At 46.0% G+C, this 17679-nt stretch overlaps 2 protein-coding genes across 5 annotated transcripts in view; both read right to left on the bottom strand.

The window, feature by feature from the left end:
• LOC115160139 (ras-specific guanine nucleotide-releasing factor RalGPS1) overlaps positions 1-15209 on the bottom strand; it is a 254873-nt gene extending 239664 nt beyond the window's left edge. For all 4 annotated transcript variants that reach the window (XR_003869012.1, XR_003869013.1, XM_029710493.1 and 1 more), the window contains exon 1: positions 14835-15209. The gene's annotated coding sequence lies outside the window, so the exon portion shown is untranslated. The remainder of the gene's footprint in view (positions 1-14834) is intronic.
• LOC115159827 (variant surface antigen E-like) lies at positions 9247-14704 on the bottom strand. Its single transcript, XM_029709881.1, has 2 exons — positions 14685-14704; positions 9247-9943 (listed from the first exon to the last, which is right to left on the bottom strand). The coding sequence occupies exons 1-2, from the start codon at positions 14702-14704 to the stop codon at positions 9247-9249; spliced, it is 717 nt and encodes a 238-aa protein (XP_029565741.1).
• Positions 15210-17679: the final 2470 nt, after the last annotated feature.

Raw genomic sequence — 17679 nt, 5'->3', positions numbered from 1 at the left:
TCACGTTTAGTTACACATGCCGTTTTCCTTATTAGCATGAAGACGATCTATACAAGGTTAACAATGAGGAAAATGCATTGCATGATGTTTGGAGACGTTTCACATGATATGCAGTTATATCACCACACATTTGTAAAATGTATGATGTGTTGTGTGTGTGTGTGTATTAATATCATGTACGGTTTGGGACGTGTCAGATAAACCAGAGCTCTAGTTAGCCTGCAAACTGATAGCTCGCACATCTAAAGTTGGCAAGCGAAGCTGCCTCTTGCCACGCCAAATATGGGAACAGCTGCCACTGGGGCGGACACTCTTACATGACATTAATGGTTGTCGTGGGGATTTAAGTTAACGTCGATCAAAATACAAAAGACTGGGATAATACTGTAGTGATGCAAAACACACACATTTACATTTTAGTCATTAAGCAGACAGCTTTATCCAGAGTGATTAGTAGTTAGTGTATTCATCTTCAGATAGCTAGGTGGGAGAACCACATATCGCAGTCATACTAAGTACATTTTTTCTCAAAGTAGCCATCAGCAGTCAGAGCAAGTAAGGGGGGGGAATAAATATAAATACATATACACACACATACATACACACACACACTTAAGTGGGATTATTTAAGATACCCTTTGAAGAGGTAGGGTTTCAGATGTTTTCAGAAGATGGGCAGGGAGATCATTGGGAAGCTTGTTGGGGCGGCAGGTAGCCTAGTGGTTAGAGCGTTGGGCCAGTTACTGAAAGGTTGCTGGATCGAATCCCTGAGCTGACAAGGTAAAAATCTGTCATTCTGCCCCTGAACAAGGCAGTTAACACACTGTTCCCCGGTAGGCCATCATTGCAAATAAAAAATATCTTCTTAACTGACTTGCCTAGTTAAATTAAAGGTCCAATTAAAAATTAAAATAAATAAAAATTGTTCCACCATTAGGGTGCCAGGACAGAGAAGAGCTTGGACCTGGTTGAGAGGGAGCTGCCCTCCTGTAGGGGTGGGAGGGCCAAGAGAGCAGAAGTGGCAGAACAGAGTTCTCGGGTTGGGGTGTAGAGTTTGAGCAGAGCCTGAAGGTAGGGAGGGACAGCTCCTCTTGCTGCTCTGTAGGCACGTAACATTGTCTTGTAGTGGATGAGAACTTCGACTGGAAGACAGTGGAGTGCGCGGAGGACCAGCGCCACTTCCTGTGTGAGGTAGGGTCATACTCTACAGATGTTGCAGTGCATGAACTTGCAGGAGCGAGTCAATGTTTTGATGTTTGCAAACACCACATTGCCTTACTAATTACGTGTCTAGTCTCCACTTGACTGGCAGAAATGGGTCATAAAGGTGACAGGCGAAGGGTGACAGGCGAAGGCAATGGGGAGGGGGCTGCATAGCCTGCAGCCTCTCACTGACACAGCATAGGTGCCAGTCAGTGGAGTGGCTGCAGCACTGAACTCCGACCAAATGATGCCTACTGAGAGTCCCACATCACAGATGGCCTCATCATCCATTGAGGGGGAAAACAGGGGGGGTACATCTCAATAGTCTTCAGTGATTTCCTCCGCTCGTCTCCTTTCCTCCAACTGCAGTACATTAACATTTTTTTTTTAAAGTCAGGCCAAAGCAATTTCCCAGTAAGCATCCTCCCTCTGCAGTGTTTCCCCCTGTATTCCCTTAGCAGTGGCGTGGCGCACCCCCCACACCCTCCAACTCCGCAGAATAACAGCAAAGTATCTCCATTTGTTTAAGCTGTTTTCTATTTAAAATGTGGAGATATCCATAACAATGCATAATTTTGCCTGGCACAGAGAAATTGCTGTCTTGTTAGGACATAAGCTGCCCGTTACAATACTCGAGGACATCGCATTGCAAATAAAACACTAGGCTAGAAGCTAGCTAAATACAGTAGTTTGTTCCTCGCAAATCTGCCAATGACAATCGAATTCAACAATACCAGTTGCTGAAAACAGCTGGTCGAACAAGAAACATGTGGGAGGATTTGACAGCACTAGTCTAGCTCCACCTGCGTCATGACTGCATGGAGAATTTCATGTTCATCACTCACCACCTTAGGTCATCAGATGCTACAAAAATATATACAAGTCTCAGCAAAAACGTTTTTCCTCATTGGACATTTCAGTATGTGTAGTTGTTGGTTTGGCTTTCTGTAACTTGTGTTATTGACTGTGCGTATGTTTGTGTAACTCTTGTTGTTTTTGTCACACTGCTTTGCTCTATCTTGGCCAGGTCGCAGTTGTAAATGAGAACTTGTCCTCAACTGGCCTACCTGGTTAAATAAAGGTGAAATAAAAATATTTTGTAAAAATCTTTATAGCTCTGCTTGGTGCAGTGATTTACAACGGTAATAAGGCACCTATTGTTGGAACTACTTCAGGTGGTGTTTAATAACTGTCCGTATATATCTGAAATGAATACCCACTCTAGAACACCCTTCTTGGCAGTCAGAATCCACTATTCAACAATGCCGTGGTATAACTCCTATTATAAACCGGGTGGTTCGAGCCCTGAATGCTGCCCCCGGTGATGCGTTGGGCAGTTGCTGTAACAGGGGGTGATAAAGCCCGACTGGATGCTCTCAATTGTGCATCTGTAGAGGTTTGTGAGGGTTTTAGGGGCCAAGACAAATTTCTTCATCCTCCTGAGGTTGAAGAGGCGCTGTTGCGTCTTCTTCACCACACTGTCTGTGTGGGTGGACCACTTCAGATCGTCAGTGATGTGTACACCGATAAACTTGAAGCTTTCCACCTTCTCCACCACGGTCCTGTCGATGTGGATAGGGGGGTGCTCCCTCTGCTGTTTCCTGAAGTCCACGATCAGCTCCTTTGTTTTGTTGACGTTGAGTGAGAAGCCATTTACTCTACCAAGGCCCTCACCTCTTCCCTGTAGGTTGTCTCGTCATTGTTGGTAATCAGGCCTACTACTGTTTAGTCTTCCGCAAACTTGATGATTGAGTTGGAGGTGTGCGTGGCCACGCAGTCATGGGTTAACAGGGAGTACAGGAGGGGGCTGAGCAATCACCCTTGTGGGGACCCTGTGTTGAGGATCAGCGTAGTGGAGGTGTTGTTGCCTACCTTCACCACCTGGAGGGCGGTTCGTCAGGAAGTCCAGGACCCAGTTGCACAGGGCGGGGTTCAGACCCAGGACCCCCAGCTTATTGAGCTTGGAGGGTACTATGGTGTTGAATGCTGAGCTGTCGTCATAGAACAGCATTCTTACATAGGTATTCACCTGGTCCAGATGAGATAGGGCAGTGTGTAGTGCGATGGCATCGTCTGTGGATCTATTGGGGCGGTAAGCAAATTGAAGTGGGTCTAGGGTGTCAGGTAAAGTAGAGGTGATATGATCCTTGACTAGTCTCTCAAACCACTTCATGTTGACAGAAGTGAGTGCTACGGGACGATAGTCATTTAGTTCAGTTACCTTTGCTTTCTTGGGTACAGGAACAATGGTGGATATCTTGAAGCAAGTTAATGAATTGTGACTCCACTTTGTCTCTGTACTGACATTTTGCCTGTTTGATTGCCTTTACAAAGGGATTAACTGCACTGTTTGTATTCAGCCATATTCCCAGTCACCTTGCCATGGTTATATGCGGTGGTTCGCAGTTTCAGTTTCTGGTGAGTTACCGGCCATAACACCTCCTCAGGCCTTATCGCTTAAATATAAGCCGGTTTATGTGATAACATTTGCACCGAGAGATGTACTATGCCAGTATATTGCCAAAACTGACTGACAGTCACAGTCATGTAAATTAGGGGAAGCACGCGACGGGTGAGTGATTAAATCAAAAACGACCCACTGTTCCCTCTCATAGTAGACAGATGCAATGAGAGTTAAGCTTGTAACATAATTCCTCGTTAAAATGTGATTATATCCCCATTGTCTCCAGATTAGGCCCATTGCCAATATACACGCTGTACCATCTGCTGCAAAGTGATCAAGGTCAACTACTAGATGAGATATTTCAGAAACTGCACAAAATGTTAAAACAGAAAGTACTACTACCAATGTAGGTAATCACAGAGCATACGGCCAACAGTCTGGATATGTCTAATAACAGAGGATACGGCGAACATTCTGGATACGTCCACTGACAAATCTGAAAGGATTTGATTGGTGAAAGCAGCTCTCTGCCAGTGGCTGTGAAGGAGTAGTTGGAAGAACCTCACATCAGAGAACGGGGACATTAGCCAGAGATGATAGGATGTACGAGAGGTATGACATGTTATACACTGATTGCTGAGCAGGTTCAATGGAATACGTCTATAGCACTGCAATGAGAAGGATAAATAATGACGCCCCGACGGGTGGATCCTTTGCAGTAAGCAACAATTGACAAACCCCTTGTGGTTTGTGCACACAGTCAATTAAATCTATAAATGATGACCAAGCCATTTAAAAGACAACAGACTTGGATTTGCTAAGAAACAACTAAATTCACCTTTACATTTTTTGGACAAACTGTCCCACCATTAAGAATTAAAAAATGAATCAAAGCAGCCAAATAAAAAAATAAATTTTTTTAAAAAACACTGACTAAACTGTTTAAATAATAAGACAAATTAAAAAAAACAGGAAGTACTCTGTAGTTCAAGTGAAACTCCAGTTAACTTGAGAAACATTGTTTATGAGAAACACTCTTTCCTGTGTCACCAGTTTCACTTTCTCCCCCATGCACAATAGTTTATATAAAAAAAACACTACATGACTATGGCAACCATTTCAGCTCAACACAACTTGTTAGTTCGAGGGACAAGTGGACGGAGGGACCAAATGACACAAATCATAAAACACTAAATCTGTGACATCGCACTGGATTACTATGGAAAAAGTCATGTGTAGAGCTGTCAACTGGAATAACAAATTATGCAAATAGTCAGTGTAAGACTACATATCAATTGCACTCTTCTCAGCTGCAAACCAGTCAAGGAATGTACCAAACAGTGACGAGATTTAATGAGGGGAAACCATTAGACGATATTATAATCAACATCACTGGCCATCACTGCACATTAAGGCATGAGGAGCACAATACTATTACAAGTCAGGCCAATGTACAATACATGCAGGTTATTTCACCTACATGGTGCCTAAGCCCTCACTACAAACACCACCCCTACAAACATCATATACTGTACATTAAAGAAACAAATGCATCAATTTTATTTAAGCCTAAACTCTCCCATCCTGCATCACACACAAAAGGTAAGGAAGTATCTGTGTTGAGGCAATGCATGGCTACATACAGAGCCCTGTCCTGACATAGTGAGTAGTAGTACCAGCATTGCCCTGTCCTGACACAGTGAGTAGTAGTACCAGCATTGCCCTGTCCTGACATAGTGAGTAGTAGTACCAGCATTGCCCTGTCCTGACACAGTGAGTAGTAGTACCAGCATTGCCCTGTCCTGACACAGTGAGTAGTAGTACCAGCATTGCCCTGTCCTGACACAGTGAGTAGTAGTACCAGCATTGCCCTGTCCTGACACAGTGAGTAGTAGTACCAGCATTGCCCTGTCCTGACACAGTGAGTAGTAGTACCAGCATTGCCCTGTCCTGACACAGTGAGTAGTAGTACCAGCATTGCCCTGTCCTGACACAGTGAGTAGTAGTACCAGCATTGCCCTGTCCTGACACGGTGAGTAGTAGTACCAGCATTGCCCTGTCCTGACACGGTGAGTAGTAGTACCAGCATTGCCCTGTCCTGACACAGTGAGTAGTAGTACCAGCATTGCCCTGTCCTGACACAGTGAGTAGTAGTACCAGCATTGCCCTGTCCTGACACAGTGAGTAGTAGTACCAGCGTTGCCCTGTCAGTGAGTAGTAGTACCAGTGTTGCCCTGTCATAGTGAGTAGTAGTACCAGTGTTGCCCTGTCATAGTGAGTAGTAGTACCAGTGTTGCCCTGTCATAGTGAGTAGTAGTACCAGTGTTGCCCTGTCATAGTGAGTAGTAGTACCAGTGTTGCCCTGTCATAGTGAGTAGTAGTACCAGTGTTGCCCTGTCATAGTGAGTAGTAGTACCAGTGTTGCCCTGTCATAGTGAGTAGTAGTACCAGCGTTGCCCTGTCATAGTGAGTAGTAGTACCAGCGTTGCCCTGTCCTGACATAGTGAGTAGTAGTACCAGCGTTGCCCTGTCCTGACATAGTGAGTAGTAGTACCAGCGTTGCCCTGTCCTGACATAGTGAGTAGTAGTACCAGCGTTGCCCTGTCCTGACATAGTGAGTAGTAGTACCAGCGTTGCCCTGTCCTGACATAGTGAGTAGTAGTACCAGTGTTGCCCTGTCATAGTGAGTAGTAGTACCAGTGTTGCCCTGTCATAGTGAGTAGTAGTACCAGCGTTGCCCTGTCCTGACACAGTGAGTAGAAGTGGGGGGGAGCTACGCTCTCTGTGTGAGCAGGATATCTCAAGGACAACCAACAGAGCGCTGTTCGAGAGCTAAACACTTTCATAAAGGCAGCAGCTCCTCAAGGAAGGGTGGATGGTGCTGGACCATCTGACATCCAATTAAAAATCTTTAAAATAAAAACACAGGGTCTTATTAATAACCTTGAATATAGTTAATAGTTGCCACCTACTCAAATCATCTCTCATCATTCCATATTCTATCAGTTAATATATTTGGTTGTTTAAAAAATAAAAAATAAAAATAAAAAAATACAAATCACAAAAAAGTTGACAGGTTGCAGGTAAATTGAATGGTAAATGAATACTTGAGGGTCCTCTTTCAGACAACTATAATTTCATTAACTCAGATAAAGTAAATCTGGACTAGGGGAGCACCTTCGTTCAGCCTTTCGAATACCAGACTGGCACCGTATGAAAGGGAAACAAGGCTAGGCTCCACCACAGGTATGCACCACTGCCACCCAGGAAACTCAACGCAGACATTTTTTGGGGCAGGTGGATTCCTTCCAAGTTACTCAAAGTATTAACTATGAATTGAATGTTGGATTGTAGCAAGGGAATGGGTGTATTTAATATTGGATTGTAGCAAGGGAATGGGTGTATTTATGATTGGATTGTAGCAAGGGAATGGGTGTATTTATGATTGGATTGTAGCAACCAGTTGAGGGGGAAGTCGACCTACGGTTGACCTCCGGGGGAGCTGAGTGCTTATAACCCCCCTGGACCATAACAGGGGAAACAAAAACAAAAAAACAAGCCTGGTGTGACAGTGGCAAGGAAAGAAAACCTTGCCACTTTGTAGGGTAGCATAGAATTAATTCAGATTTCATCTGAGAATTTCCATTTAAGGCATTCAATTTAGGGTAGTGTGTGATGCTGGGACAGGATGCTGGGACAGGGCATGGTAGTGCAAGGCAGATGACTATAGTACTCTAGTGGAACACAATTAGTCAATCATACAAACATATCCTGCCAGGTTCCATGGTTGATCGACAAATCATACTGACAAGATAATCACAACAGGTAGCCTAGCGGTTAAGAGCGTTTGGCCAGTAACTGAAAGGTCACTGGTTCGTATCCCGAGCCGGCAAGGTGGAAAAATCTGCCAATCTACTGTTGAGCAAAACAGTTAACCCACAACAACAACCTGCTCCCCAGGTGCCGATGACATGGACGCGGATAAAGGCAGCCCCCCCCACACACACCTCTCTGATTCAGAGGGGTTGGGTTAAAATGTGGAAGACACATTTCAGTTGAATGCATTCATTTGTGCAACTGACTAGGTATCCCCCTTTTCTTACTAATAGCAGAATACATGCAAAGCCAGACCATACTTGGCCTGGTCTTATCTCATAGAACCTCATCCATTAACTGGCACGAGCTCCTTAATGCCATTATGCAGCAGTGCTCAGGCTCGCGTGATACAAATAAGCTCTTTCACGGTGGTGGGAGTCTAAACGCAAAATCACATCGCTTCATCATTCATGTGTTGTTGTCTGTGTCACACTGCTTTGCTTTATCTTGGCCAGGTCACAGTTGTAAATGAGAACTTGTTCTCAACTGGCCTACCTGGTTAAATAAAGGTGAAATTAAAATAAAATTAAAATAAATTCAAAGCATGTACAATTCGACCATGAATAGTCATGTTCAGAGCAACATTATTCAGTCATTTCTCAGTAAAACATGTTCGCTTGGTTGCTTTCAAATACACTGAACAAAATTATAAAAGCATTGGTCCCATGTTTCATGAGCTGAAATAAACACTTATATCGCTCAAATTTTGTCGCACAAATATGTTTACATCCCTGTTAGTGAGCATTTCTCCTTTGCCAAGATAATCCATCCACCTGACAGGTGTGGCATATCAAGAAGCTGATTAAACAGCATGATCATTACACAGGTGCACCTTGTGCTGGGGACAATAAAAAGGTCCCTAAAATGTGCAGTTTTGTCACAACACAATGCCACAGATGTCTCAAGTTGAGGGAGCGTGCAATTGGCATGCTGACTGCAGGAATGTTCACCAGAGATGTTACCAGAGAATTGAATGTTAATTTCTCTACCATAAGCTGCCTCCAATGTCGTTTTAGAAAATTTGGCAGTACGTCCAACCGGCCACACAACTTCAGACCACGTGTATGATGTCGTGTGGGCGAGCGGTTTTGCTGATGTCAACGTTGTGAACAGTGTGCCCCATGTTGGCGTTATGGTATTGACAGGCATAAACTACAGACAACAAAACAACTGCATTTTATAACTGCCAATTTGAATGCACAGTGATCCTGTCATGAGATCCTGAAGCCTATTGTTGTGCCATTCATCCAGCGCCATCCCATCATGTTTCAGGATGATAATGCACAGCCCCATGTCGCAAGGATCTGTACACACTTCCTGGAAGCTGAAAATGTCCAGTTCTTCCACGGTCTGCATATTCACCAGACATGTCAACAGATGCATATGTGAAATCAATAGATTAGGGCCTAATGAATGTATTTAAATTGACTGATTTCCTTATATGAACTGTTACTCAGTAAAAGCTTTGACATTGTTGCATGTTACTTTTATATTTTTGTTCAGTTTAAATGCAACAAATGTGAGAGTTCAGGTGAGTAGGGTTACCAGGGGCTATTCCACTAGCGGCGAGTAGGGTTACCAGGGGCTATTCCACTAGCGGCGAGTAGGCTTACCAGGGGCTATTCCACTAGCGGCGAGTAGGCTTACCAGGGGCTATTCCACTAGCGGCGAGTAGGGTTACCAGGGGCTATTCCACTAGCGGCGAGTAGGGTTACCAGGGGCTATTCCACTAGCGGCGAGTAGGGTTACCTGGGGCTATTCCACTAGCGGCGAGTAGGGTTACCTGGGGCTATTCCACTAGCGGTGAGGCGAGTAGGGTTACCAGGGGCTATTCCACTAGCGGTGAGGCGAGTAGGGTTACCAGGGGCTATTCCACTAGCGGTGAGGCGAGTAGGGTTACCAGGGGCTATTCCACTAGCGGTGAGGCGAGTAGGGTTACCAGGGGCTATTCCACTAGCGGTGAGGCGAGTAGGGTTACCAGGGGCTATTCCACTAGCGGTGAGGCGAGTAGGGTTACCAGGGGCTATTCCACTAGCGGTGAGGCGAGTAGGGTTACCAGGGGCTATTCCACTAGCGGTGAGGCGAGTAGGGTTACCAGGGGCTATTCCACTAGCGGTGAGGCGAGTAGGGTTACCAGGGGCTATTCCACTAGCGGTGAGGCGAGTAGGGTTACCAGGGGCTATTCCACTAGCGGTGAGGCGAGTAGGGTTACCAGGGGCTATTCCACTAGCGGTGAGGCGAGTAGGGTTACCAGGGGCTATTCCACTAGCGGTGAGGCGAGTAGGGTTACCAGGGGCTATTCCACTAGCGGTGAGGCGAGTAGGGTTACCAGGGGCTATTCCACTAGCGGTGAGGCGAGTAGGGTTACCAGGGGCTATTCCACTAGCGGTGAGGCGAGTAGGGTTACCAGGGGCTATTCCACTAGCGGTGAGGCGAGTAGGGGTACCAGGGGCTATTCCACTAGCGGTGAGGCGAGTAGGGGTACTCTGGGCTATTCCACTAGCGGTGAGGCGAGTAGGGGTACTCTGGGCTATTCCACTAGCGGTGAGGCGAGTAGGGGTACTCTGGGCTATTCCACTAGCGGTGAGGCGAGTAGGGGTACTCTGGGCTATTCCACTAGCGGTGAGGCGAGTAGGGGTACTCTGGGCTATTCCACTAGCGGTGAGGCGAGTAGGGGTACTCTGGGCTATTCCACTAGCGGTGAGGCGAGTAGGGGTACTCTGGGCTATTCCACTAGCGGTGAGGCGAGTAGGGGTACTCTGGGCTATTCCACTAGCGGTGAGGCGAGTAGGGGTACTCTGGGCTATTCCACTAGCGGTGAGGCGAGTAGGGGTACTCTGGGCTATTCCACTAGCGGTGAGGCGAGTAGGGGTACTCTGGGCTATTCCACTAGCGGTGAGGCGAGTAGGGGTACTCTGGGCTATTCCACTAGCGGTGAGGCGAGTAGGGGTACTCTGGGCTATTCCACTAGCGGTGAGGCGAGTAGGGGTACTCTGGGCTATTCCACTAGTGGTGAGGCGAGTAGGGGTACTCTGGGCTATTCCACTAGTGGTGAGGCGAGTAGGGGTACTCTGGGCTATTCCACTAGTGGTGAGGCGAGTAGGGGTACTCTGGGCTATTCCACTAGTGGTGAGGCGAGTAGGGGTACTCTGGGCTATTCCACTAGTGGTGAGGCGAGTAGGGGTACTCTGGGCTATTCCACTAGTGGTGAGGCGAGTAGGGGTACTCTGGGCTATTCCACTAGTGGTGAGGCGAGTAGGGGTACTCTGGGCTATTCCACTAGTGGTGAGGCGAGTAGGGGTACTCTGGGCTATTCCACTAGTGGTGAGGCGAGTAGGGGTACTCTGGGCTATTCCACTAGTGGTGAGGCGAGTAGGGGTACTCTGGGCTATTCCACTAGTGGTGAGGCGAGTAGGGGTACTCTGGGCTATTCCACTAGTGGTGAGGCGAGTAGGGGTACTCTGGGCTATTCCACTAGTGGTGAGGCGAGTAGGGGTACTCTGGGCTATTCCACTAGTGGTGAGGCGAGTAGGGGTACTCTGGGCTATTCCACTAGTGGTGAGGCGAGTAGGGGTACTCTGGGCTATTCCACTAGTGGTGAGGCGAGTAGGGGTACTCTGGGCTATTCCACTAGTGGTGAGGCGAGTAGGGGTACTCTGGGCTATTCCACTAGTGGTGAGGCGAGTAGGGGTACTCTGGGCTATTCCACTAGTGGTGAGGCGAGTAGGGGTACTCTGGGCTATTCCACTAGTGGTGAGGCGAGTAGGGGTACTCTGGGCTATTCCACTAGTGGTGAGGCGAGTAGGGGTACTCTGGGCTATTCCACTAGTGGTGAGGCGAGTAGGGGTACTCTGGGCTATTCCACTAGTGGTGAGGCGAGTAGGGGTACTCTGGGCTATTCCACTAGTGGTGAGGCGAGTAGGGGTACTCTGGGCTATTCCACTAGTGGTGAGGCGAGTAGGGGTACTCTGGGCTATTCCACTAGTGGTGAGGCGAGTAGGGGTACTCTGGGCTATTCCACTAGTGGTGAGGCGAGTAGGGGTACTCTGGGCTATTCCACTAGTGGTGAGGCGAGTAGGGGTACTCTGGGCTATTCCACTAGTGGTGAGGCGAGTAGGGGTACTCTGGGCTATTCCACTAGTGGTGAGGCGAGTAGGGGTACTCTGGGCTATTCCACTAGTGGTGAGGCGAGTAGGGGTACTCTGGGCTATTCCACTAGTGGTGAGGCGAGTAGGGGTACTCTGGGCTATTCCACTAGTGGTGAGGCGAGTAGGGGTACTCTGGGCTATTCCACTAGTGGTGAGGCGAGTAGGGGTACTCTGGGCTATTCCACTAGTGGTGAGGCGAGTAGGGGTACTCTGGGCTATTCCACTAGTGGTGAGGCGAGTAGGGGTACTCTGGGCTATTCCACTAGTGGTGAGGCGAGTAGGGGTACTCTGGGCTATTCCACTAGTGGTGAGGCGAGTAGGGGTACTCTGGGCTATTCCACTAGTGGTGAGGCGAGTAGGGGTACTCTGGGCTATTCCACTAGTGGTGAGGCGAGTAGGGGTACTCTGGGCTATTCCACTAGTGGTGAGGCGAGTAGGGGTACTCTGGGCTATTCCACTAGTGGTGAGGCGAGTAGGGGTACTCTGGGCTATTCCACTAGTGGTGAGGCGAGTAGGGGTACTCTGGGCTATTCCACTAGTGGTGAGGCGAGTAGGGGTACTCTGGGCTATTCCACTAGTGGTGAGGCGAGTAGGGGTACTCTGGGCTATTCCACTAGTGGTGAGGCGAGTAGGGGTACTCTGGGCTATTCCACTAGTGGTGAGGCGAGTAGGGGTACTCTGGGCTATTCCACTAGTGGTGAGGCGAGTAGGGGTACTCTGGGCTATTCCACTAGTGGTGAGGCGAGTAGGGGTACTCTGGGCTATTCCACTAGTGGTGAGGCGAGTAGGGGTACTCTGGGCTATTCCACTAGTGGTGAGGCGAGTAGGGGTACTCTGGGCTATTCCACTAGTGGTGAGGCGAGTAGGGGTACTCTGGGCTATTCCACTAGTGGTGAGGCGAGTAGGGGTACTCTGGGCTATTCCACTAGTGGTGAGGCGAGTAGGGGTACTCTGGGCTATTCCACTAGTGGTGAGGCGAGTAGGGGTACTCTGGGCTATTCCACTAGTGGTGAGGCGAGTAGGGGTACTCTGGGCTATTCCACTAGTGGTGAGGCGAGTAGGGGTACTCTGGGCTATTCCACTAGTGGTGAGGCGAGTAGGGGTACTCTGGGCTATTCCACTAGTGGTGAGGCGAGTAGGGGTACTCTGGGCTATTCCACTAGTGGTGAGGCGAGTAGGGGTACTCTGGGCTATTCCACTAGTGGTGAGGCGAGTAGGGGTACTCTGGGCTATTCCACTAGTGGTGAGGCGAGTAGGGGTACTCTGGGCTATTCCACTAGTGGTGAGGCGAGTAGGGGTACTCTGGGCTATTCCACTAGTGGTGAGGCGAGTAGGGGTACTCTGGGCTATTCCACTAGTGGTGAGGCGAGTAGGGGTACTCTGGGCTATTCCAGTGCGAGTAGGGTACTCTGGGCTATTCCACTAGTGGTGAGGCGAGTAGGGGTACTCTGGGCTATTCCACTAGTGGTGAGGCGAGTAGGGGTACTCTGGGCTATTCCACTAGTGGTGAGGCGAGTAGGGGTACTCTGGGCTATTCCACTAGTGGTGAGGCGAGTAGGGGTACTCTGGGCTATTCCACTAGTGGTGAGGCGAGTAGGGGTACTCTGGGCTATTCCACTAGTGGTGAGGCGAGTAGGGGTACTCTGGGCTATTCCACTAGTGGTGAGGCGAGTAGGGGTACTCTGGGCTATTCCACTAGTGGTGAGGCGAGTAGGGGTACTCTGGGCTATTCCACTAGTGGTGAGGCGAGTAGGGGTACTCTGGGCTATTCCACTAGTGGTGAGGCGAGTAGGGGTACTCTGGGCTATTCCACTAGTGGTGAGGCGAGTAGGGGTACTCTGGGCTATTCCACTAGTGGTGAGGTGAGTAGGGGTACTCTGGGCTATTCCACTAGCGGTGAGGTGAGTAGGGGTACTCTGGGCTATTCCACTAGCGGTGAGGTGAGTAGGGGTACTCTGGGCTATTCCACTAGCGGTGAGGTGAGTAGGGGTACTCTGGGCTATTCCACTAGTGGTACTCTGGGCTATTCCACTAGTGGTGAGGTGAGTAGGGGTACTCTGGGCTATTCCACTAGCGGTGAGGTGAGTAGGGGTACTCTGGGCTATTCCACTAGTGGTACTCTGGGCTATTCCACTAGTGGTGAGGTGAGTAGGGGTAGCCAGGCTGTGGTCCAGCAGAAGGCCCCAGAAACAACGTTCAATATGGACCCATTAAACTCAGCTGCCAACAACTTGACCAACATGGTTTTAAAGATTTGCTGCATGATAATAAATTGAGAACAGATTGCGCACTTTGCCCATTAGAATAATAGGGGCATCCAAATGTTGCCTAGGTAGGGTAGTCTAGTATAAAATGTAATTATAAAAATGGCTGTTGGTAATATATTTTTATACTTACTGCTTAATTTAAAAAAAAGGGCCAATCAGAGGTTGAATAAAATAAAGCGCTGCCTACTCACTACCACTTCCTGTAAAAAAAATAAAATCAGATGGAGGGGGGCTGGAGAAATGTAATTACTCAAATTCATAGACAGAGCTAAATTATAGTTTTAACCATGTTGAGGCTATATAGTGTTTGTTTACATTGTTTACAACCACTGTTGTAAAACAAGCTTACATTTTGGGTTCTGATGGGGTACAACAGTTTGAGTTCATGAGGCCTAAAGTAATATTCTTCAATAGTCAATGGGTAGATATCATTCCTTTGTAAGTCAAAGTTATATGTTTTAAGTGCTGATGTAGCACCCTTTAACAAGGCTGCCGGGAAAGTGCAGAAAGGGTTACAGAATTACTGGTTCATACATAAATGAATACACTTGATAAAATGAGTAGCATGAACAGATGAATCTTTACGCTGCATTGCCAATTGTAGCCTACACGCTAGACAGTAGAGACACTGTTGACACATTCAAATGTTATCAAAATAGGCCAAATAAATTTCGTTAACAAAAGTCACGAGGACAATGCAGAAAGTGTCGCATTGACCTAGCCCAGATTTGTACGCGTACGAGACGGATAAATGTACACCCACTGTCTGGTTCAGATCACCTTTACCCTGTACAAGCGCTCGTCATGACGCAAACATTCTATGCCACGGCGTTCATGATAGTCGATAGAGCACAGAAAAAAAAATGTTTTTAATTATAGGATACACGCTCGAAATAAAATGAAAAACAAAAATGCAGTAGCCTAGGTGTTGCTTACCTCTACAAATACGAGGGTCAGTCCCTCGCTGTTGCGTCTCACTGCTGTATCAACTGGGTAACATAAACGAAAATAAAACTCCAACCACCAAATCACAATCCAATCTTTGTAGTAGGCCTATCGTATGCAGGGCTAAACTACACCGCAACCAATATTCCTCCAAATGTGAGTAAATACCCAAGGTCGCAGCGCTTCAGCCGGAGGACGTGGAAATTCTAATTGAAAACATCTGATGAAGGCATACAAACATGGCAGTGATATATATGTAAGAAACGTCATCCACGCGCATGAAAGGAAAAAGCCATAACGACGACAGCAGGAAGTGTCAGGTAGGCGCACTTAACCTGACCGCTCAGACTAGTTTTCTGCCAGCAGCACAAATGAGGACGTCACGTGTATATGGTAATGAGAAAAAAAACCCTTCAAAAATAAAAGTCTGCATTTCAAAACTTTGCAATGTGGATAACTCATTCAAAAGATATATATTCGATGGCCACTTTTATTGTGCCAACAAGAAAATACGAATAAGTCATTTATGAAAACAAATACAAAATATGGTTTTATAAAAACATAAAAACTTTTCTAGCTCTTAGCTAAAGTGAGGTGGGAAATACTAAGTAGGGTCTTTACATTCTGCCCCCACATACTCTGTAATAGACTGTACATGGAATACATATCGGCTTGTAGAGAGAACAAAACACCTTAACACTTGTTTTTGTTGCTTCCAATGTGAAATAAAATGCTATTCCATACCAGACTTCCATGCACTCTTGCCTTGCCCTGATGAAAGAGCCAAGTACCAATTATTACCTATTGATTAGTTGAGAAGCAAACTGCTTCAAAGAAACAATGATGTACTGGCATACCTGTTAACGACCGGTTAGTCAAGTTAATTTAGGTAATTTATACATGTGGGTAGAGTTGTTACAGTAGCTTATTCGTAGATAATATTAGAAGTTCTCATTGACTTACTCGCTAAAGCTGTATTATAAGAAGGGAATTGGGAATATTTTATCACAATCACATGTAAGAGTATGTTTTATATGAGTTATCAGAGAGAAAATTACTACCTAATACATTTTTAAACTCCACAGAAAATGCCTTTTTTAAGCAAAGATTATACTGTGTCCTAATAGCCTGGTTAATATTCATTACGTTTAACTTGTAAATAAATTCAATTTTAGTTTTGATTAAAAAAAGTTTTGCTTCATGTTTTTTTAGTTGAGTGTGTATTGATTTCAGGACCAAGTCATTATTTTATTTTAGTTGGGTGTGTATTGATTTCAGGACCATGGATAGTACCAGGTCATTATTTTAGTTGAGTTGGGTGTGTATTGATTTCAGGACCATGGATAGTACTAGGTCATTTAAAGCTACGTTGCTGGATATGTACGACACTGTCCCCCTTCAAAACTAACTATATCTGGTTAGTAGAGACCCTACTGAGTATTTCCCATGCCACTTTAGCTGAGACAGGTAGAAAAGTTCTCCCTACAAGCCAATAAGAATCCCATATACCGTGTATTGCATTCCAGTGAATGGAGTGGGTGGGGTTATGAGTCACCAACATTCTATATTAAACCCATTGCACAGCACAATACACAAGAGACCAATTTAAGTTTTGCAGACTCTATTGAGTAATTCCAATAACATGTATTTTGTATTTTTTTTTCGAAGTTTATTTCTTTCAATATAGCCTACACAATAGCTTTCAACATACCCATATTTGTGTAAACATCAATTTATTATTATTATTATTTTGTGGTTGCAATGCTGTGAAAAACAGTTGTACAGCACTAAAGTGCTAAAAAAAAACGATATTCCCAAAGTTTATTAGGTTTTTGCAGGGGGACTCTTATTTTTAAGAAAATAAATATGCGATCACGCTGCCAGCATAGTATCCTGCTGCTAGGAGAACGGTAATGATACGGATAGGTGCATTGCCTAATCAGCAGTTCGAATCCACATGAAGCCCCGCCTTCATGTAATGACAAACCAATCAGTATGTTAACAGACTGGGTCTTATGCAAATAGCCTGTAGATGCGCAGGTGCATTCGGGTCATTTCATCATCTTCGTTTCAGGTAACGCGCCAGTGCCACAGAGATCGAACCTTATCCGACAATTCATTTGAGTAGTCAAGTAGTTTGAAAATCTGGGGCTACTGCAATAACAGCATTAACATATACACTATGATCATACCATCAGTGTCACTATTAGCCAACATTCTATAATGCAATTTACAAACCATTCAAATACTATTTAGGGTATTTCAATTACTTTAAAAATTTGAAATAACTATATGGATATTTTTTATTTGAAAATACAAGCATTTGAATATTGGAATGTATTTGGAAATACACTTAGAAAGTCTTGGCATTCATTTGAATTATTATTATTATTTTTTAATCATCCATGCATTTCAACCCAGGTATGTTTGGTCCTAGGGGTATTTGTATCCAGGTCTGTTTGGTCCTAGGGGTATTTCAAATAGTTTATATGGAAATAAGTATTTGAAAACAGCCAGGTCTGTTTGGTTCTATGGGTATTTGTATCCAGGTCTGTTTGGTCCTAGGGGTATTTGAACCAGGGTCTGTTTGGTCCTTGGGGTATTTGAACCAGGGTCTGTTTGGTCCTTGGGGTATTTGAACCAGGGTCTGTTTGGTCCTAGGGGTATTTGAACCAGGTGTCTGTTTGGTCCTTGGGGTATTTGTATCCAGGTCTGTTTGGTCCTAGGGGTATTTGTAGCCAGGTCTGTTTGGTTAGGGGTATTTGAGATGTATTTGAATCCAGGTCTGTTTGGTCCCAGAGGTATTTGAATCCAGGTCTGTTTGGTCCTAGGGGTA

Source organism: Salmo trutta, chromosome 23 (genome assembly GCF_901001165.1).
Source record: "Salmo trutta chromosome 23, fSalTru1.1, whole genome shotgun sequence".
In the NCBI taxonomy this organism is placed as follows: Eukaryota; Metazoa; Chordata; class Actinopteri; order Salmoniformes; family Salmonidae; genus Salmo; species Salmo trutta.
Note: the sequence above shows the minus strand (reverse complement) of the source record. Positions and strands in the feature narration are given on the sequence as shown.

What these genes read in the sequence shown, in the direction of transcription:
- LOC115159827 (XM_029709881.1), bottom strand. Translation starts at nt 14,704, where the DNA reads ATGACGAGCGCTTGTACAGG. An exon ending in ATGACGAGCGCTTGTACAGG is followed by an intron (nt 9,944 to 14,684) that starts GTAAAGGTGATC and finishes CCTCACCGCTAG; the next exon opens with TGGAATAGCCCCTGGTACCC.